At 34.1% G+C, this 22699-nt stretch overlaps 3 protein-coding genes and 1 long non-coding RNA gene across 4 annotated transcripts; 3 read left to right on the forward strand and 1 right to left on the reverse strand.

Annotated features, from left to right (window-relative positions):
• The first annotated feature begins 10606 nt into the window (after positions 1-10606).
• Positions 10607-13256, forward strand: LOC135127316 (zinc finger MYM-type protein 1-like). The gene is made up of 2 exons (XM_064053759.1): positions 10607-10820; positions 10933-13256. The coding sequence occupies exons 1-2, from the start codon at positions 10607-10609 to the stop codon at positions 13254-13256; spliced, it is 2538 nt and encodes an 845-aa protein (XP_063909829.1).
• Positions 13257-14854: 1598 nt separating this feature from the next.
• Positions 14855-18646, forward strand: LOC135126788 (rh5-interacting protein-like). Its single transcript, XM_064052928.1, has 5 exons — positions 14855-15017; positions 15122-15265; positions 16451-16591; positions 17867-18142; positions 18259-18646. The coding sequence occupies exons 1-5, from the start codon at positions 14927-14929 to the stop codon at positions 18624-18626; spliced, it is 1020 nt and encodes a 339-aa protein (XP_063908998.1). The 5' UTR covers positions 14855-14926; the 3' UTR covers positions 18627-18646.
• Positions 15273-15930, forward strand: LOC135126790 (uncharacterized). Its single transcript, XR_010280138.1, has 2 exons — positions 15273-15667; positions 15793-15930. It is a non-coding gene; the product is annotated as an uncharacterized LOC135126790 (long non-coding RNA).
• Positions 18647-19483: 837 nt separating the features above from the next.
• On the reverse strand, positions 19484-20503 carry LOC135126789 (uncharacterized). The gene is made up of 4 exons (XM_064052929.1): positions 20183-20503; positions 20003-20134; positions 19827-19946; positions 19484-19685 (listed from the first exon to the last, which is right to left on the reverse strand). The coding sequence occupies exons 1-4, from the start codon at positions 20247-20249 to the stop codon at positions 19606-19608; spliced, it is 399 nt and encodes a 132-aa protein (XP_063908999.1). The 5' UTR covers positions 20250-20503; the 3' UTR covers positions 19484-19605.
• Between the last annotated feature and the right edge of the window lie 2196 nt (positions 20504-22699).

Below are 22699 nucleotides of genomic sequence, written 5' to 3' on the forward strand. Positions count from 1 at the left end.
CTGCAAACGAAACCCAGACACATAAACAACCTCAGAAAAAACCGCCCTCTTTAAAAATAGCTACAACAAGCTAACCACATGTAGCGATGACGACATGAAAAGCATGACGCAAGTTGAAAAAACCCGAAAATATACGACACACTAACCAATAAAAAACGCCAGCCGCGGAACCATAATTAAAAGCTAAACCCTATATAACAACGAAATAAAACCTAAAATCCCGTACCGAGTAATACACTAATCATGAAGAAATATAGTCCACTAAAGTCACGGGAGACAAGAATAATGAGTAAAAATCCCTATATAAGCAGTAGCGCCGAAAACGGTAAAAAGAGAAGTTTCCAGTTGCCGCCGAAGGCTCTGTCCAAACCGGTGTCGAGAATTTTTATTAATTTTTGCTGAATTTTGAAGAAATCCGAACTTAGAAGAATTTGCTGAGCCCGAGAGGAAGATAGAAAAATTCTCAATGCTGCAGCTGTGTAAGTCTACCTTTTAGTCATTCTTAATTTATCTTGCTTTCCGTTTTTTCGTCATGTGTTCTCGAGTTCGAATCGTACATGTGTAGCGTTTAATTTATGCGTTTTCTCCGTTACGTTGGGTGTGAACAGTTAGCACCGGCACCGAAAGTAATCTTTAGTGCTTCCATATGTTCCCGTTTGTAGGTGGCACGTTTAGCCTTGCGTCGGTTCTTGATTATTGGGGAGGATTTTTCGATAAATTACCGTTTGCTTTTATGATAATTATTCCAAATTTCTGTAAATTGCCGATTTAACTCTTTTGCTTGCGACATAAATATTTTATATGCGTTTTGGAGAGGATTTTTCTGATTTTTACCATTTGCTTTTATAATAATTATTCCAATATCTCTTTAAATTTGCCGATTTAATTCTTTGCTTGCGACATGAATATTTTATGTACGTTTTTGGGAAGTTCCCGAATTGAAACCTATTAATCTAAATTTCTTGCAGTCGATTATTTTATATTGAATTTTTGCCGTTTAAATATGACTCCGTTCTCTGATTATTTTGCTATAGTATATATTATATTGCTATCTTTCTCACATTATACTTTATTTTAATCGTCTCATTGTGTTTTAGCGCATTTATGATACTAACGTCCCAATGTTTAACTGCATGTATAAATTATGACTGTTTATTTTCACATGTACCTACCTGTCCTGTAACCATCAATTTTTCTCGTGAACGATTGTTGTGCTCGGCATATTTAGCTAATCGATGTATGTGAAAACTTATTTATCTCTCTTTTTACATGTTTATATTCATAAGTTGTCGTAGATTTAAGTGCATGATTTTTACCCGTTATTTTAGTTGTTCTCATGATTTAATTAATATATATATATATAAATGCCCAATCGCAATTTATTTAAATAATTAAGTAATGATACCATTAAGTAGTTAATAGTTTATTTTTTTGGTTATTTATCATGCTCGTAATATTAATGTTGTTTAGAAGGTATCGCATTTAATTATGGATTTACCGAATTAATTTTTAGTCTTTTGCATGCTGATTTTTCTAGGATTAAGTTTATTAATTAAAAATGTGGGTTATGTTCATAGATTTTAAGAGTTTTATTAGTGGAATATAATTGCGTAGCGCTTTAGAAGAATGTTTTGCATGTTGTTTTGTTTTTTCGTGTTATGTGTGTGAATTTATTTTATGTTTTATTTTTCTGTTGATTATTTGCACATTTACTCGATTATTCTTTTGACATGCTTATTATGCTTTCTTTTAATATACGTATAAAAATGTTATATATGTTTAATTATTACCTCTTCCCCTACATGCAGTTTAGCTCTTCCATTTCCAAGGAAATGGGCCTACACCCAAATAAATAATTTTGTTAGTGTCCAAAAGCTCGGCCGCGGTCAAAACTATTTGGGCACGACACTGCATTTAATACCACGCTGCCATTTTTGTCCACAACTTCTACCTCATTCCTCTTGAAAATAACTTGTCGGTTATTTTGCCTATGGACAGCAGATTTGTTCGCAAATCTAGGACAAGTGCCGCGTTTGCGAGCGAAACTGCTTTCTTCGCACCTTTGGGTATTTCCCTGGACCTATGCCTTTAATTTCTGTAGTCGAATTATTCGCCAAATTCAGGGGGCTTCGTTTCTCGTCACTTATTTCGTGAAAACTGCTAACATCGTTACACATCTGTGCAGTCGCGTCACTGTCGAACCCAAATTGTTTGTTGTCCACGGCCGGGAATTTGGACACTAACAATAGTGTATTAAATAGGTATACAGCAAGGTAGTGAAAACAATCATCATAGATCGAACGCAGATTACAGACGAAGAAAGCTGCGGTATTGGAAAGAGCACACGTGGAAAAATTTTTGACAAGGGCTTGCGATGAAAAATATTTGATGATTAAGATAATATCTCTTAACCTTTTAGACATTGTACACAATAAACCTTGAAATATTTTAGGTTGCACTAATAATGGGGGTGTCTGGTGCTGTGAACAGACAAATTTGAAAATCAGTGATGTAGAAGACAGGGGCGCATATTTGCTTATTTCTATACCAGATACCAAAACCGGCATTTTACGAAAATTCACCATTATAGAAGAAGGATTCTCTATCAATTCTGTGGAGATGTGTAGAAAATACATGTCCTTACGTCCAAAGAAGTTATCAAATGACAGATTCTTTTTACGATACACTAATCAAAAATGTACTTCACAACCTGTTGAAATCAACACTTTGTCGAAAGTTCCTTCAAGAGTTGCTTCATTTTTGAATTTCGCAAGCGCAGAAGCTTATAGCGGCCATTGCATGAGGCGCACTTCGACAAGTTTACTGGCTAATAAAGGTGCTGACCTCATAACAATAAAACGACATGGTGGGTGGAGAAGCTCCGCTGTAGCAGAAAGTTATATTGATGGTTCTATATCTAATAAGCTTGATATCGCGAGTAAGATCCAAGGTACCCCTGGTACTAGTCGTTCCTTACAAGAGGAGACATCCATTGTTTCTACAGACAAGCACTATGCGTTCTGAAACTGATGAAAACTACAAGCTTGTTATTAATGGAAACGATGAAACAAAAAAGGAAATGTCTATTAATATAAATATTAATGTTAATATTAATAAATAATAAATAAATAACTATGATTTAAGATTGTATTTTTCATTATTCCACTAGTGGAATGAAGAAATTGGATTATTCCACTAGTGGATAAAGTGATACTTTATATGTTTCATAAGTGTGGAAAAAACTCCTATTATAATGTGATTGTAGATAAATAAATAAACATAACATAGAGTTCACACCTATCAACTATACAAAAAGCAAAACGTTATTTATTCTCCAAATAAGTTATTAATGATTTAGAAATGTTATCGAAACTATGATCACTAATATAGCATTGGTTACAAATTAAGTTAACGTTTATACACATAAGAATTATTGGTAACCTAGTCATAATATTGGTTCTATAGAATCCATAATAAAAAGTAAGAGTATTTCTATGGTATAATCTGGGTACCTAATAAATATGGATAGTCTATTTTGTTATTGATAATATTATAAAGAAACTTGACACAAAAGACGATTCGTCTAGTGCTAAGTAGGTTACAACTAAACCTGTTCAATAAGGCATTATGGTTAGATCCTCGAGCAAGATAGATTCAATTGTATTTTAAAAATTTTCGCTGTAAGGACTCTAATAAATTCGTATATATAGAATAAATCGGACACCATATTATAACTGCGTACTCTAACCGAGAGCGTATTAGAGAATAGTACAGGGAGAGCAATGCGTGTATTAGTAAAGCCGGAACAACTCCTATAGATAAACCCGAACATTTTATAGGCTTGCACAACAGATTCAGTAATATGATTCCTAAAAGTAAATTTATTGTCAAAAGTGACACCTAGATCTTTCACTGTATCCAATCTGGCCAGGTGAGTTTCCTCAATTGAGTACCTAGTACATTACTAAATAGTAATGTTCTCTTTTCTACTGTATCTCACAACAAAACACTTGCTTTTATTTAGAAATAGTCGATTTGATTCGCTCCGTGCAGTTAGTGCATTTAAATTTTCTTGTAAAATATCACAATCTCCAGGCTCACTTACTAACTGGAACAACTTAAGATCGTCAGCGAGTAGTAATTTCTGACAGGAAAACGAATTAACCACATCGTTACCATATAACAAAAACAGCAATGGTCCCAGACTGGACCCTTGTGGCACACCAGATGCGGAACAAAATGGCTCAGAGACAAAGTTACGGTATCTAACAAACTACTTTCTATCAAATAATTCATCATTCAGGAGGTTAATGAAAGACATAAACGGGCTAAAAACATAATTATTTTTGGCAGTGCCGAAAAGGCTGATGTGTCGATTGACGAGCAAATTGAACAAGATCGCTTATTCATTCATCAGATCCTTGAACAACTAAATTTACTAGTTCAACCTAATGAATTGAATATCCATAGAATCGGTAGACGCAATCTCTTAAATCTACGTTCAAGGCCTATCAGAATTACTCTTAAATCCTAATCCAACGCTCATATAGATTGTCAGAAAATTTCAAAATCTACGCAATATAGATCTCTACAAAAATATTTCAGTGAATTATGACAAAACGCCTAAACAGATTGCGAATTATAAATCTGTGAAGCAAGAACTGACAGATAGAATTAGTCGTGGTGAAGCAAATTTAAAAATTAAATATATTAATGTATAAAATAATTAATTATAAAAATAGCGATTTTAAACTAGCTTGCTCACTCAGTTATGATGGTAAATTCTTACAGTGCTATTATCAGAATGTTAGAAGTTTATGTTCTAAATGTGTTGAATTTTTTAATTCTGTATCATCCAATTATTTTGATTTTATAGCTGTTTCTGAAATTTGGTTAAAGCCAGATATTTTTGAAAATGAACTTTTCTCAAATAATTTTGTTGTACATCGTCATGACCGTAATTTAGCCGAACTTGGTTTGTCCAAAGGTGGTGGCGTACTTTTAGCAGTCAGTAGGTAATCAGTACAACTCTACGAAGTTAGATCTTTTGTCCATTACAAGCCTGGTTCCCATTGTAGATATTGTAGGTGTTAAAATCACCGGTAAATTTAGTCAAAAACTACTAATCTTTGTTTTATATATACCACCATCAATTACTCTAGCAGAATTTGAGTTATTTTTTGAAACATTCATAAATCTAGATTTTATACAGAATGAAAAATTAATAATTCTGGGCGACTTTAATACGCCTGATTTTAGCCTTAATCTTAAAAGTAATTCAAACTTAGTGTTAAATATTTTTAAAGAATTCTATAATATTTCACAGCACAATAATGTAAGTAATAGTATGGGTAGGCTTCTAGACTTGGTTTTTTCTAATTTGCAATGTAGTGTCACAAAATCTAAAGATCCGGTTGTAAAAGAAGATCCTCTTCATCCAGCGCTTATTGTCAAATTCTTCTTAACTGATAAACTGTTTAAAGAATTTTATATGAACTCACAGTCTAATAAATCTTTCAACTTCAAAAAAGCGAACTATCCATTAATGTATGATCTCCTCTCGAAAATTGATTGGTCTTTTGTTGATGATATATCTGATGTCAATACTGCTTGCGAATTACTTTATAATACGATTTATGAAATTTTTGAGTGTACTATCCCCAAATATCATTTCAAAACTTATCATCATAAATATTATCCTCCTTGGTTTAACTCTGAAATCCTAAATTGTATTCGTAATAAATCTTTAGCTCATCGCAAGTACATAAAGCATAAATCTACACATAATTACAATATTTTTAAATACCATCGATCTCAACTAAAAAGGATGATTAAGAATGCATACAAAATTATATATCAAATATGGAGGATAAACTGCATATAGATCCAAAAAAGTTTTGGGAGTATATTAACAACAAAAAAGGCCATTCGTGAATCCCCGGCTTAATGAAATATAATAACGAAGAACTCAACTCTCCGAATACAATTGTTGACGGTTTCGTAAATTATTTTAATGGAGTCTACACAAATTCTAATCCCAATACAACTGCCAACGACTATGAAATCAATCCATCGCTACTAGTGAATATCAATAATATTTCACAAAAAGAAATTAAAATATGTTAAAAACAATTGATAATAATCCTCAGCAAGTAGATACTATTCATTTTGACTTTCAGAAAGCGTTTGATCAAATTGATCACTTTATACTACTCGACAAATTAAAAAGATTTGGATTTTCAGGCCTTTTATAGTTATTTACGTGGCAAGCTTTACGGGCGAGCCGGAATGTTTGCAGGGCGAGCGACGTAGGAGCGAGCTCTGTAATCCGGTGAGCCCCAGTAAAGGCTAGTTGCAAGCGAGCCGCGTACAACGTTTTACTTCCTCTTGCTGAAAATCCTGAAAATGAACAACTTTGGCATCTCTAGAAATTTTACTTCAAATTATAGTCATAGAAATTATAGTCATTTTTCATAGTTTGCTCCGGTAACTATGGAAAATTGAATTGTTTGAAAATAACGGGGCTGTCAATTTGTAAATTCGATTAATAATTTAAATAGTTTAATTTTGTTTCTGAGCTCTGTTAATTGTGGAATTCGATGAAGATGAAGAGTTTGAAGGTGATTTTAACGTTAGTATTAGCACAGTATTAGTGAGATTAAGAAAAAGGCCGACGCAGCGAATGTGTGTTTGATTCCGGTGCTGTCATGACAACGTTTTACAGGCAAGGTGCCTGTAAAGCTGCCACGGTAACGCTTTACAGGCAGGGTGCGTGTAAAGGCTAATTTACCGAGTTAGTTCAGACGACAGTAAACGAGCTTTAACAAGACAAGAGGAAGTAAAAACTTTTTTGCACTCATGACCTTTTTTGATAGCTTTCGCGCATTCACCAGAGTGCGGGAGGTCGAACTTCCCGCACACGTGCATTTAACTTCCCGTTGCCATGGTAACCTTAAAATACTCGGGTAGTGTCAACATTGTGACGTGTTGACGGCGCTGTCAATGGCGTTGTTTATAAATAACTCACAGTTAATCTCTTCAGTTTAAAGGTTTATTCGTAGCAAAAAATATTGTACACAACACGTTCGTGAGCCTGCTTCCCGCATTCACGCAAATGCGGCACTCCCTTCGGTCGTGCCTCAAACAAGCGTTCATGCGGGAAGCAGGCTATCCCGAACTAGTTGCGTAAATTACTATTTCAATCATACTTATTTAATCGTGAACAATATGTCAAATATCGCAATTACAAATCGAATATTATCAAGCCCGCCTCTGGTGTTCCGCAAGGCTCTAACCTGCTTTTCCTACTTTTTATAGATGATCTTGGAGACGTTATTTCATGTCAGAAATTATTTTTTGCAGACGATCTTAAATTGTATTTAAAAATTGCCTCAACATTGGACTGTCAACAAATACAATAAAATATATGCTCAGTATGCGACTGGGCTTCCAAAAATAGATTATCTTATCGTTAAACAAAGATAAATGCTTTACTATGACCCACTCTAGAAAAAAGGAGAACATCATTTTTCCCTATCGAATCGACAACAGTTTGATAAATAGAACTGAAAGGATTAAAGATCTAGGTATACTCTTTGATACTAAACTTCAGTTTATAGAGCACATTCATGAGATGGTACCTAAAAGTTTTAGAACTTATGGATTTATCTACAGAAATTGCCGAGATTTTACTTATACACGAACCTTGTGTCCTCTATTGTTTTCTCTAGTGCGATCACAACTTGAATACGGAGCTTTAATTTGGTTCCCAATATATCAGATTCACATTCAACATATTAAACACGTCCAACGTGTTTTTTTTAAATTTCTATGCTTTCTACTTGATGGTACTTACCCAGCAAGAGGCTATGAACATTCTGCTTTACTCTCAAGATTTAACTTTTTACCTCTCCACTTAAGGAGAATTATAATAATAATAAAATTTTTAATACATCTTATAAATAATAAAATAGACTGTCCGTCACTTTTAGAACAACTCAATTTTTTAATTCCAGGGATTAATACTAGACAAAGTAAATTATTCTATTGTGAATCAAGCAGAACCAACGTATTAGTAAGATCGCCTATTGCATTAATGTGCGAATTATTCAATGATATTGCCGCCTATTGTGATATTTATAGTGACTGTATTAAATTCATACAAATTGTATTAAAAACCATTTCCGTTAAATAGGTTTATTTTTAGTTTTTTTTTCTTTTTTAGGGTTTTTTGGTTTGTAATCAATATTATAATTATTTTGTTATCTTTATGTATTCACTCTCACTCTATTAATCAATTATTTGTCAATATTTCCTGTAACTGGGTGTAAATATCGCAGGAAATAAAGATTTATTATTATTATAAATTGATACGAGGCCATGCAACAATTGACTAATTGTCATTATTGCTGACAAATGTCATTCTTAAGACAGCACCTGCTAAAATTTCGTGCAGATTCTACGTTCCGTTATCATTTTATAAGCATTTGAAGAGATCACTTTTTGAGTTAGAAAAAAAAAATCCAAAAAACAAGTTTCGTACCGTGATTAAACATTTTTATTTGAAGAAGTGGACGACCGCGCAGATTAAAGCGAAACTGGAAGAAGTTCACGGGGACTCTGCACCGGCCTTCAAAACCATTTATTTTTGGATACAAAAATTCAAACGTGGTCGCACATGTACCGAAGATACATCGCCTTCTGGACGCCCAGTGGAAGTTGCCACCAAAGAAGTTATTGAAAAAGTCCATGGTATCGTGATGGGAGATCTCCGAATCAAGATACGTGAGATAGCTGAGATTGTGGGCATCTCAACTGAACGGGTTCACAACATTTTGCACGAACAATTACATATGAAAAAACTCTGCGCAAGAAGGATGGCAAGGTTTCATCGCAACCCGCAGGACTTTTTGCGTAGATTTGTGACTGTGGATGAAACTTGGATCCACCATTACACGCCAGAGTAAAAAAATCAGTCAAAATAGTGGACACAGGCTGGTGAGAATGCTCCAAAGAAGACGAAGACCGTTTTGTCTGCGGAAAAGTTGATGGCTACTGTTTTTTTGGGATACTCAAGGGATAATTCTGATAGACTACCTGCAGAAGGATCAGACGATAACAGGAGCATACTACGCTGCATTCCTGGATCGTCTGGATGTTGCGTTGAAGGAGAAACGTCCGAGACTGGCACACAAAAAAGTGCTTTTCCATCAGGACAATGCACCACAAATGCGCAATTCTTTGAATTGGGTTATGAACGGATTCCTCATCCACCCTATTCTCCCGATCTGGCCCCTTGCGACTTTTTCCTGTCGGAAAATGAAAGCTGATTTATTTAAAATTACTGCACTTTCAACCCGTTACAATCTAAACGTTCCCAAACGAGTTTCTTTTCTCGGAAAATATTTTGAAACTGTCTTGTTCTTGTGGGGAAAAAACATTTTTTGTAAAATTATTAAGTATATGTCTTACAAACTTATTGAACTCTTTGAATCTTAAATTTCTTCACAAATTTTCGCCTGATGACGAACTCAAAAGTTTGGAAAAACAATTCAATTAATAAATGAAAACCACTTAATTTTTCTTAAAGTGAAAAATATGAGACAATGACGCTGCTATCATATCGTAATCAAATAAATAACAAAGCTTCAACTGCTAAGCAAACGATTTTTAGGGAAAAAGACGGTGTCAAATATTTGTTTTGTTCAGAGAATATTACCGTGATTGAGTAGTGAAGTTTTAACAGCAAAAACAATGTGAAAAGTTTTAAAAAACACATGTACCACTTTGAAACTGATTCTGTTTAAGGACAATCAGCTCAAATAAGTTCTTATTCTTAAAATATCGACATGTAAAGATCGACGAAAGCTTTAGTTCGTTTACAACTTTGACTTCATAAGTATTTTACAGGGGAATCCCATAAAATTCAATCAATGCAAGCACTGGCACGTGACAGAGACGGTTGGGTACGCCAAGTGCCGCATTGAAATAATGGGAAAGGTCTTTCGAGGCAAACGGATTTATTGCACCCCACTGTGATGAACTCGTAAAATTACTTCAAGATGATTAGCAAGTAAGCCATAACCGCACTAAAACTTTTCGCGAAGTTTCATACCCTGAATGATACGAAAACATTTACGTCTGTTTGTCTATCTGCTTGTCGATAATTTTATTGGGCAAGTACAGTGGTGGATTTACATAAGGGGCACGAGGGGCATGTGCCCCGGGGCGGCACCTTACAGGGGGCGGCAAGCGGATAAAATTTTAAAATTGAAATATCCCGTAAAAATGATAATTAACTTTTAAAGATCTCATATAACGGAACAATTGACCACCTAAGCAAGATTACTCAGCTAGTCTACTTATTACAATTTTGTCAAGCGATGGTGTAGGTGTGGAATGTGCAGATGTGGTAACTTTCTCTTTCTCCGATAACGGGGTTGGGGTGATCTGTAGCATGAGCATCATCTGTGCTTTCGGTTGCTCGGTTCACGTTCTTTCTTCTTTCTGGTTCTTGCGGTACTGTGTGCTGTGATAGTCAATTTGAAGACTAGGGTTGTACAAAAACAGTTAACTTGTTACATATTGTCATCAGAAGTTTGGCAACATGAGTGAAAAACGGCGTAAATTAAGTGGTGCTGCATACAAGAAAAAGGCACATGAAAAGCAGGAAAAACAGAATAAAGTTTTGTTAAACGTGCCTAAGCTTGAGACTTTTTTTAATAAAACTGAAAAAGAGAAACTCTGCCATACAGAACTTACAGAAGAGACTGAAGTTGAAGAAAAACAAATTTCGGTAGCTGATGACGTTGACAAAAATGGTAATCTATACAATTTATATTACATTTCTAAATAATAAGTATTAGACGTTTTTTCGATATTTACCTACAGTTTTCAGTTCTAATTTATTACTCGTATAATTCGTCTTTTCAGCGACAACAAATTTACCCGACGATCACGTTGAAGATGACCTGAGTTCACAAGATTTTCAACATGATGCGCAAACAATCAAAAACGCAAGTGTAGATACAGATAATCCTCAGAAAGATTCTGATCCTGCCTATTTACTTGACACCGATCCAGCTAACTGGATTATTGATGAAACCTTGCGTAATTATGTGGCTCAATATGGATACAGTCAAAATCAAAATGCCGATTTTTCCCAAACTAAGCGCATTTATAGTAACGGAGCAACAAGGTATTTATCTCCTGCCTTGTTTGTCAGGACTCTACTTAATAAGGAGAAAAAACCTCGTGCTTGGCTTATTTATTCTCCAGTTAAGCAAACACTTTTCTGTGCTCCCTGTTTACTTTTTGGCAACACGACCTCTTTTTCAAATGCTGAAGGGTTTAATGATTGGAAACATTCATTTGAAAGAGTTACTGATCACGAAAATTCCAATAAACATAAAGAATGTGAAAGACTTTTAAGAGCACGATCAAGGAACCAAGGTCGGATTGACCAGAAATTATCTGCTGCAATTGACGAAGAAGTTAATTATTGGAAAAATGTTTTGCGAAGAGTTGTGTCGTGTGTAAAATCATTAGCGTCGCGAGGACTTTCTTTCAGAGGACATGATGAAAAATTTGGATCCACGCACAATGGAAATTTTATGATGCTCCTGGAATTATTAGCAGAATTTGATCCATTTTTAGCAAATCATATAAATAGATTCGGTAATAAAGGTAGCGGTAGTACAAGCTATCTGTCAAAAACTATTTATGAAGAGCTTATTCAATTAATGGCGAAAAAAGTTTCAACTGCAATTGTCAAGGAAACAAAGGAAGCAAAATATTATTCCATCATTGTAGATTCCACCCCAGATATTTCCCATGTCGATCAACTTACATTTATCGTACGATACGTGAAAAACGATGGTTCTGCCGTAGAACGTTTTTTAACTTTCATCGAAAATCCGGGACACAAAGCCGAGGAGCTCGCAACTGCAGTTTTTACCAGGCTTTCAGCTTACGATATTGACATAGCTGATTGTAGAGGTCAGTCTTATGATAACGCAAGAAACATGTCAGGCATTTACACAGGACTACAAGCAAGAATTAAGGAAATAAACCCATACGCTGAATATGTTCCTTGTTCAGGACATTCGCTAAACTTGGTTGGCAACTGTGCAGCAGAATGTTGTTTAGAAGCAGTGAAATATTTTCGAATGGTTCAAAATTTATACAACTTTTTTTCTGCTTCCACACATCGATGGAAAATTTTAAACTCATTTTCTGACACACAAAACGTCAGAGTAAAATCTCTTTCCGTTACGAGATGGTCGGCGCGAAGTGATGCTGTACGCTGCCTAACAAAATTTTGGCCACAAATTTATAATTGTTTACTTAAAATAGAACAAGACGAGTTTGAAAAAGCAAGTACACGAAGCGAAGCTGAAGGAATCAAGTCTCAAATGGAATGTTTAGAAACTGCATTTTTGCAAAATTTGTGGGACTTTTTACTTTCACGATTTAATTCAGTAAGTAAAAAGGTACAAAGTGTCGATACAAGTATTATTGAAGTTATAGATCTATTATACCAAGGATTAATTAAGTTGGTAAATGATACACGAGACCAATTTCATTTTTACGAAGAAAAAAGCATTCAAATATCTATTCAGAAAACGTATGAAGCTGAAACTAGTCGTAAAAAAAAACGTAAACTGCATTTCGATGAAATCCAAAACAACGAGATTGAAATGACAGCTCAAGATAGCTTCAGAATAAAAACATTTAATGTTATTTTGGATTGCTTGAAATCAAAATTAATACAAAGAAACGACAGCTATAAAAAAATTAACGAAAAATTTTCTGTAATTACAGAACTTAGACATTTAGATGCAAAGAGTGTACGCGAGAAGTCAAAATCTTTGCAAAGTTTTTTTAGTTTAGATTTAGAGGATTCGTTGGAAGATGAAATGCTTCATTTTCAAGCACACTGCGCCGAGAAGAATCTTGGTAACATATCACCTATTGATTTGATGAAATTTCTTCGTAAAAATGAACTTGATTCCGTGTTTCCAAACGTAGATATTGCATACCGGATGTTTGTATGCACGCCAACCAGTAATTGCAGCGCTGAGAGGTCTTTTTCAACTTTAAAAAGGGTGAAGAACTATCTGAGATCCACAATGACTGAAGACAGACTAAATTCACTTGCTGTGTTGACGATCGAGTCTGAAGTTTTATTATCATTAGATTTCGATGATATCATTGAACAATTCGCCTTCCAAAAAGCAAGACGCAAGACATTTTAGAACTAATGGCTTGTTTTTAGTCTTAATTGTAATGATTTATATTGTAAGACCTAAAATAGAATTTTATTAATTTAGTACATAAATTTAATTTTTGTTTCTTAATTTAACCCCTAAAATATTTTGAGGTTGAGTCAAAGGGGCGACAGAATTGTAGTGCCCCCGAGCGCCCAAAACGTAAATCCGCCACTGGGCAAGTAATAATTTTCGACATTATTTGATTGTTGTGAAATTTTAGGTACACTTTAAGGATTACGAAAAACGAGATTCTTTAATATTATCAAAGATCATTATCAATAGAACTGTATTAATTTCACATAGACGTGTAAACATGTCGAAATATACTTTTAAATCAATCACCCGAGATTTCTCAAAACTGGTTTCCTTTTCTAGAACTGTTCTGTACTACTTTTGACATTTTAGTTTACAAACTGTACACAGCAAAGAAGGCTTTTCGTGATGAGCATTTTTTTATAAGTAGGTGACAATGTATAATAACATTTTACAATTTAACTTTGAAACTGCACTGTGAAATCTTCCAAACGTTTTCGTAAGCATGATAAATCGTTAATCATATGTAATTTATCCGGTCATCGCTCCAAAATTGATGACGTCATGTCAAAATTTTGCTAAATAAATCCTCAATAAATCATCCAAAATAGTATGAGTCTATGCTTGTGGTTTATTAAGGAATGCATATTTTTTTAATTGCTTATACAGGATGTTTCAAAAAATTTAACGAATGGGGCAGTTAATTTCTTTTATTGATCAAATCAAAAACGGCTGACCCCATTTTTGAGAAAATTTGGTAATATAGTACTTCTATTATTACTATTATTATTAGTTTTATACATATATCACACAAACAAAATTTTGTAATGGAAAAACTTACAGGAAACACACGCATAGTATGTTTCTTTACCTTTATTTTAACACTACACACATATCTTTAAGGGGTTATCTTTAAAAAAAAAAATAAAATACGTAAAATCAAATTTTGTAATTTTTCAAAAAAGCTGAATATGTATGCATTGTCCTCCAGGAGTGAGGAAAGTTCTGTAGAAATAATCCTGTTTGTGAAAGCGGCTGAGGCTGCCGCACCTGTTCATACCATCATCTAGAACGATTATATGAGTAATTCGCGATATCATATCTCTAAACCTTCCTAAATTAAATACTTAGTACGATAAGAACAGTAAGCATTTTTTTATTTTTTCTGTGAAATATTTATGAGAAATAAGTAGGTATACATAGGTTTCGATATTTTTGACCTGAAAGAATTTTATCATTAAAGATGTATTTGGTACAAGTACGACGCGTCAATTTATTTGATTCACTGAAAACTACCCCTGTTTAGGTTAGCTTAAAACGAAAGGTCCAATTGTGCCCATGGCATTGTTGCTAATGCCATTTTAACCAAATAGCATGAATTTCTACTATTTGTTAAACCAAATATCCATAAATTGGATTAATTATAAAAAATACTGTTTTATTTCATTACGTATTTGTAAATTTATAATCATATATAGCTTTTTACTAATAGTGTCACTTATTATTATCACTTGTTTGTTCACCTTGCGACAAGTGTACGTCCTATACAAAATAAAATTAATTTTATCTTATCACTATCGATGTGTAGGTCCCGAGGTGTAACTCAATAGTAACAAATTCCTATGACAATGTCTTTGATCCAGTATGTTCTGGTAGTTATGATAAGTATAATAGTGTCCATTCATGCCCAGAAATTAGCCAAACAAAAAATTCGTAAGTTCCAAGACTTTCAAGACTTCATATCTGTCTTTTCGTTACGTTTTATAAATACCTTCCTAACGATATGTCCACACCCTATATATCTACTTTTGTTTCAGAATCCTATGCGTCATGTAGAACTGACAAAGACTGCAAAGAGAAAGCATTCTGTTTTGGTAACGACGATGATACAGATGGAAAGTGTAAATGTCAGAAAGGATATGAATTAATTAGAAATACTACATTTTATGAATGCTTGCCAGGTAAATCAATCATTAATATTTCATAACTACATAACATCAAATGTTATATTGTCGTAGATATATGTTACGATTAGGCTATTTGACCTCTTCTTTATATATGTAGCTTAAAAAAGTGATCATTCGTCCGATGGACAGGATTACTATACTTCCTTAGCTTATGCTCAGGATCTAAAAAGCAGTTTATCCTATTTTATAAATATCACGTTCAAAAACACTTACAAATATGGCAGTAAAACCTAGAACTATATTAAGTTTCATCGATTTTGTGTGCTTCCTCGAGAGTCCGTTTTGAAAATACTTTTTTTCATAGTACGTAGATGTAGAGGATGTGTGATCTAAGATTTGACAGTTGTTCTTTTTTTTATAAGATACCGTATTATCATACTACATCGATTATAAGAAGTATATTTTTACGTTTTTTGATATCTTTGTATTCATGGTGTGTCTTTTATTCTATGGCGTTTCACCATCTACATGATGTTCCTAATATTGGTACATACAAAATTTGACAACAATCGATCTTGTAGTTTCGGAGATTATCAGTCTAATAAAAGTCGGCACAGACAGACAGACAGACAGAGTGACAGGAGAAACGAGATACTGACAAGTCACTTACACTCGGGAAGTAAAAAATAATTTAAGAAATAAATATCTAAATGAGAAAACTTAGAAAAATATTATATTGTTCAACGAGTGAGAAAACTGGACATTGCACGAAGATGAGAGTTTCCGGAACGAGCCAAAGGAGAGTGGAGGAACTCATCCGAGTGGAATGACCAATTTCTCACGAGTTTAACACTATACTTTTTCTGCTCATGCAATCAAGAAAATAAAGACAAAACATCAAGAATTATTTTTATTAACATTAATGGTGACGTGTAAACAAAACATAACCAGCCTAACGCATGGACGAGTTGAATTTTTATTACGGGTGATGGTGGGGAATTCTGGAGAAAAGGAAATGTCGCGTTCTGATTGGACAAAAGCTGTGGAGAAAAGTGATCATTCTTTAATAGATTGGTCAATTTACTCAATCCAAAATGCAGTAAAAATTTAACATTTTTTCAATATGAGCAGGAAAACATATTTTTTTAAGAATCTTAAAAATAAAAATCAAATTAAAATTATTCATAATTTCATTCATAATGGTAGCTAATGTTTCCTTAAAATTTAGTTTTTTTATAGCAATGAAGATAGGAGACCCCTGTGGGAAAGATATACAATGCCAAGTTACTGCCGGAGACTTGGCCTTTTGCGATAAATATAAAATATGTTCTTGTAATGATGAATCCCATGCATATGAAGGAAGGTGTGAGTACAAAGCTAGTAAGTATATACTTGATTTTATTATAAAATAAACAGCAAGTATTTTGTCCGCCCCCAAGTAATTTCTAGTTTTTAATAATAAAACTATATAACTATACTGATTCCAAAATTGCGTAGTGTGTAATTTGCACTAAATGTTGGATTAAGTAGTTTATAAAGAAGAATAGGAACACGTTTCAGAATGTGTTGACAGTGCTGATGTTAAGTTCCTATAAAAAACAAGAAATATCAATAGCTACGAATATATTCTATCAATAATCAGGAATAAACATAATTGACGATACATCCTTTATCCTAATAAATTGGGCTAATGTAAAGTAGGTCCGCAAAAAAAGGCTGCAGTGAGAAATTTGTGGAAAAGAAACCTAGAGGAATTCCGACTTTAGTATCGAAGTAACGTTGAAAAAAAAAAAAGGGAACTGACATGTTTTAATGAGAAGAAGTTCTACAACAATCCTACTCGAAATGAAAAAGAAAGACAAAAAAAATATTGCATTACAAGAGTAAAGTTTAAATACGAAAATCATGGACCAAATTTAAATAAAGTTCTAGAATGTTTTGTGGGAAAGAGGAGTTAATTGGTGGGGTATTATGAAGGGAGCAAAGGGAGAACTTTTCCACAAAATTCTAGGATATGTGATAATTATAATATGTTATAATCATCTCCTAATGATATCATCTCCTAATGAAGAACATTGTTAACATTCACCCGTCAATGATTTTCTTCTCAAAATTTTCCCATGATAGGTAATTGTCACGTCTTCGTTATCATTACAGGAAGAACTTCGTTTCCGAGAATTTTACTACAACATGATGGCTTGGATATTTCTTATAGTTTCCACGTTCTGTATTTACTTTTTTCTTAATAAAGGACCAACCCTGCACTATTAAAATACTCCAAATTTCAATTTTTAGAACTCTCTTCAATACGTTGTCAACTGACTCTCTTCTATAATTCTAAACGTAAACTCACAGTCTCACACCGAACTCCAAATAATGGGTGACCACTAATGATTGAAGCGTGGACCCAACTAACAAAATTTTTGCGTTCGTAGAAATGTAACGATTAATAAGTGTTCTGACAATTGGACTGTGTTATAATAAAAGTTATAGAATGAGTTTTGTTTTTAATTTTTTAGCCAATATTGGAGAAAATCGTGTCAAAAACTAGATCAGTCATTTTTAGAACACCTCATTGAAAGTTAAAAAAAACACACCGCATTGTTCTATGTTCTATTTGAAATTTAATATCAATTATATACTATTTTTCGCTAGAGATTGGTGAAATATGCATGGGAGATGGGAACTGCTACCTAGAAAATGGTACACCAGGGGGAGGTCTAGGTTTCTGTACAGATGGCCGTTGTAAATGTGGTCTAAATCAAAAACATTCAGCAGACAGAACTAAATGTCTCAACAGTAGAAAACTTGGTGAACCTTGCGTTGCCGACGAAGAATGTACTGCTACAACTCCTAATACTAAATGTTCTGAAAAGTGTATATGTGATCCAGCATACACAGAGGCAAGAAATGCATCTACTTGTGTTAAAGGTAAATTATGGTTTGATGTAGACATATTTAAAAACAAAAACCTGTGATACAAATAGTAATTTTTGCGTAGAAGAAAGTTTTTGTTTCTGTAGTTATTATTACTTTTCTTATCGTAGCTGCCACACAGTTTGATGAACCGTGCGACTCTGATGGACAATGTTCAAAATATTTAAAAGAAAGTATTTGCAATGGTAACAAATGTGGATGTGAAACCGGTTTTCATGGTTATACGCTGAAATGTGTAAAGACGAAAAAACCAGGACAACCATGCGAAGAAGATGCAGAATGTTTGTATGAAAAGAAATTATATGAAAATGTTAAATGTCAGGATAAGATGTGCAAATGTTTGTATGGAAATGATGGTGATGGTTCTTGTAAAATTGAGAAAACTGATAATAGCTCTGCCTCTCAGCTTACGTATGGTGTAGTTTATTTCGAAATTTTATTTATTTTAGTACGACTAGTATTGAGAGAATACTTTTAAAATAAATTTTGTGTACTCTATATTTACGCTTATTTAAATAAACATTTAAAAAAAGACACTGGTAACACACATCAAAAAATTCATGTCATGTTTATTATAGCGTAGCCTTACTATCGCAACCGATAATTTTCAAAGCAGTGTAGCGCGATCATTTAGGCAGAAATGTCGCAAAGGCCTAAAAATAGAATACCTATGCATTTTACATTTGACACATTTTTAAGTCTCAATAACCTTAAAGTTATTTTTTAAGGGCTGGTGATGGTTAAAATTTACTTTACTTATTTCACTGTTCTTGTTTAGTGTAGCTGAGCTCAATTTGCACTCACGTCCCAGGCAACAAAGTTATAGTGAACCAAGACCTATAAGGTTATATGGCCATCATAAAAGTAGTTGACCGCAAATAAATACCCCCTTTGTGTAGTTCGCACTAAGCTTACCGGTTGGCAATAAATCACCTTCTAAACATTTCTTGCTCATATTTAACAGGGTCGGCTTTCAAAGCGAGTGGTTATTTCGGAACCCTCAGCGGCTGCAGGTAGTAAAGAAATAGTGGAGTGGTGGATTTTCATATTTAGTGAAAGCCGCCCCTGAACGAAACCACAAGAGCCGGTCGAGCTGTAGTGGACACGTTATTTACGACCCTAAAACCTTTTCTATTGTAAACAACTTAACTTCGACACAATGGGATGATTTTATGATGGCCATATAACCTTATAACTCTTGGTTCACTATACTTGAGTGGTAGTTTTTCAGGGCTACAACTCAACAGGGTAGTTTAGTGGGCAGTTTTTCTACACTTATACAGTTGTAGGAATAACAAAATGATGAGATTATTAGTAGCAATAAATTTAGCAATGTTCAAATTAATTAATATATTTAATTAACAATAATTTACTTCATAGTAAATAATCTTACACAAATTAGCTGAACAAATTCTATAATTTAATTAAATAAAAAATTTCGTTTGTAAGTTTGTAATTCAAATAATTTTCAAACACTGATATAATAAAATTCCTGTAGTAAATAGGTGTGGTTCAAGGCTAGCAATCGATGGAGATTCTGGAACAAATTACAGCAAAAATGTGTGATTAAGGACTGTCTACACTATGCACCTATGTATAATATAACGATAAAATAATGAACCAGATGGATAAAGTAAAAATAAATATCCATAAATATGTATTTAAAAAATGTAATTACTTGAACAAGAAAATCTATCCTCAGAAGGATATAAGTCATCCTTGCACTGACAACTCATCTGAATTTCACAAAAGGCCCCTTCAATACAGTGTTCATCATAACGACATTTTTGTCCGATTCCTGAAAACAAGGAAATACGTTTTTATAAAATAAACAAAACAATACATTAAGTAAACCTCCAACACATTTGTCTCCATAACTGTTGAGTACATAAAACGGACCACACTGGCAAGTATCATTTTGTCCACAAAGGTAACCAAAAGTTCCACACTGGGAATTTTTCTTACAACTACGAGAAGTCACTGGTCCTAAAAATATAAGTTGATGTAGCTGTTCCGAGTTACCTAGAATAATACCTCCTGTTGTTTCGATTGTTATTAGTGTAAAAAACATGCAACTCAAGAAATACCACGCTTTCATCATGTTGTAATCTATAAACTGTATTACCTTCCGCTTATACCTATTTTATTCAATTGTTGCTATGTTCAAATGTTTGATCAATATTATCAATATTTTATTTACTTTATTGTACGCAAAAGATAGCACATACATATAGGTCTTCATAGGGGACGAATGCACCTTTTACATTTTCACCTATCTCTACTCTCCTCGCCCAAAATTGATTAATTTTGTTAAGTAAACAATATTTTTAAAATAACTTATTAAACTAATTTATAGGTCATATTTTTACTATTCGAGCGTAAGCTAAAGAAGAATTGCAATGAGATCATTTTGATGATAGTTTAATTTCATGGTTTCTTACCGTTCCGCAACGCATAGAATACGAAAATGTTGGTTTCCAGTTTCTGTTTACCTGTGTCTACAGAGTATATCTGTTGACAATTTTATTAGAATAATTTCTGGACTGATTATTATGAAATTTTACGTATATTAAGCCGGTATCTAAAATTTTTATGTTCATTCCAACGAAAAATTTGTTGACGCCTTAAAATTTTCCAAAAGTAAATACTACTTAAAATTTACATTGTCTCATGTTCCTTTATCTATGATTTATTAATAATATATCCACTCCATAGTTTTAAACTTATAAGTATATACAGAGGTTACCCTGAAAAATAAAATCGTTAAAATGAAATTTTAAAACGTACATGACAGACCCTGTTGGTATCTTGGTAACGCAGTAAAAAGTTGACAAAGCGATCATCCAATCTAAACTAAAATTTGTTCACTTATTCGTTCCAAAAATTTGATGACGTTGGGTTAACCCAAACATCCTACCAAAATGAGACATGTGCACAAAATTATAAAACCTGTGAAAAAATCCAAATTTGGCCCTAAGCTGTGATCGTCAACAAAATGAAACCCTATGTTGTGTTTAAAATGCAAAATATGGAGGACATTGTTTATCCCTCCTTCCTAAGGAGGCAAACGCTGTGAAATAAGTCTAAGAGCTCTAAAATCTCCCCAGAAAAAGTATAGTTAAAGTAAGTGGATCATAATACCCAAGGTAATACGAGGTATGGAGGCAGATTTAAAAACGATCAAAACCAAAGACTGTATCGGAAGTTCAATCATAAATCACGGTTATGGTATCCTCTCAAGGGCTTGGTCAGGCAACTGACTAGACAAACTCCAGGTATCCGAACTAGGGTCATCTGAAGATGTTCGCTATTACCGTAAATTGGATTTCATGCCTGATGTACATGCCATTCCCTGTGAAGGTAATTGAAAGTCGGGGAACTTGGCTTAACCGCCTGGTCCACGAGGAGACTGCTTCTACGCACAACCCCTTTACCTGGTTGGAGTAGAATTGGTTACTAATATGCGGACTCATGGGAACCTGGTGAACCCGTGTTTAAAAAGTCTTCCTATAGCATGTGGGGCTCTGCTATTGGGTGACTTTCTTTACCTTCCCAGTCGTGGGACCTATTGTAAAAGCCAATAGTATAGAACTAGAAAATGAGTTCAACCTCTCACTAACTGCAACCGAGGATGTTAAGCTCCTTGAGAATCCTCCAAGACCAAAACAGTCCATTCCTAAAGAATCCAAGGAGAAAACCTCCAGTACAGGATCGAAAAGGGTTCGATTTGAAGGTGATACTCCTGACGGCTATGGAACAAAAAAATCAAAAAGTCCATAGTATACGGCGGGAACTGATCGGCTTTAGTACTTTGGCCCATTTTGGCACAACCTATATGTTTTTCGCAACTTCAACGAAGAGAAGATGAAGGACTTCTGCTTCTGTAGGTGATGCCAAAGAAAAAACTTGATAGAGAAGGGGAAGAGGTTGCCTCGGATTTCCTCTCTATGTCGCAAGAAGTATCACTGTATACAAATTTCATGCGTGGTCTTCGAGGGACTTTCTCACGGCTGTGAACGTACTCTCTGTTAACAAGACAACGAAAAACATATCGACTTTAAGGAGGAAATATATTAAAGCATCACTGCAAGCTCGAACGAGCGAGCGACGCGAGTCTTCATTTCTCCAACAAGTTTGATATTGTATTTAATTATGTTTGTAAAAGGTAAAATTATGCTTCAAGCAACGAAAACTTTACACAAAATGGGCTGTTGTTATAATCCTAGAAAGTACTAAATTAAGGTCAGGTCTATAATGGAAACAAACTTGGTACATATGGCTTAAAATTCTGAATTTTTGAAATGTTTAAAATAAAGTTCAAATAATTCATGGAGTTTTATGTAAGTATATTGCGACGAAATTCCGAATGCGGACGGACGGTCCGGAATCTCGCCGATAACGTATGGGGTGGCGGCGTACTTGGGTGCCAAGCTTTGGGTCCACTAGTATCGCTGATGTCAGAAACACGTCTGGTCGACCAAGCTTATGCGACTACCTTCACGCCGCCGGGGGTGGCGCCTTCGGTCAGGAGCGGCGGTCGCTCGGGGGAGG

The sequence above is a fragment of the Zophobas morio genome, unplaced genomic scaffold (genome assembly GCF_036711695.1).
Source record: "Zophobas morio isolate AGI-343-1 ecotype UQ-CSIRO unplaced genomic scaffold, CSIRO_AGI_Zmor_V1 ptg000011l, whole genome shotgun sequence".
In the NCBI taxonomy this organism is placed as follows: Eukaryota; Metazoa; Arthropoda; class Insecta; order Coleoptera; family Tenebrionidae; genus Zophobas; species Zophobas morio.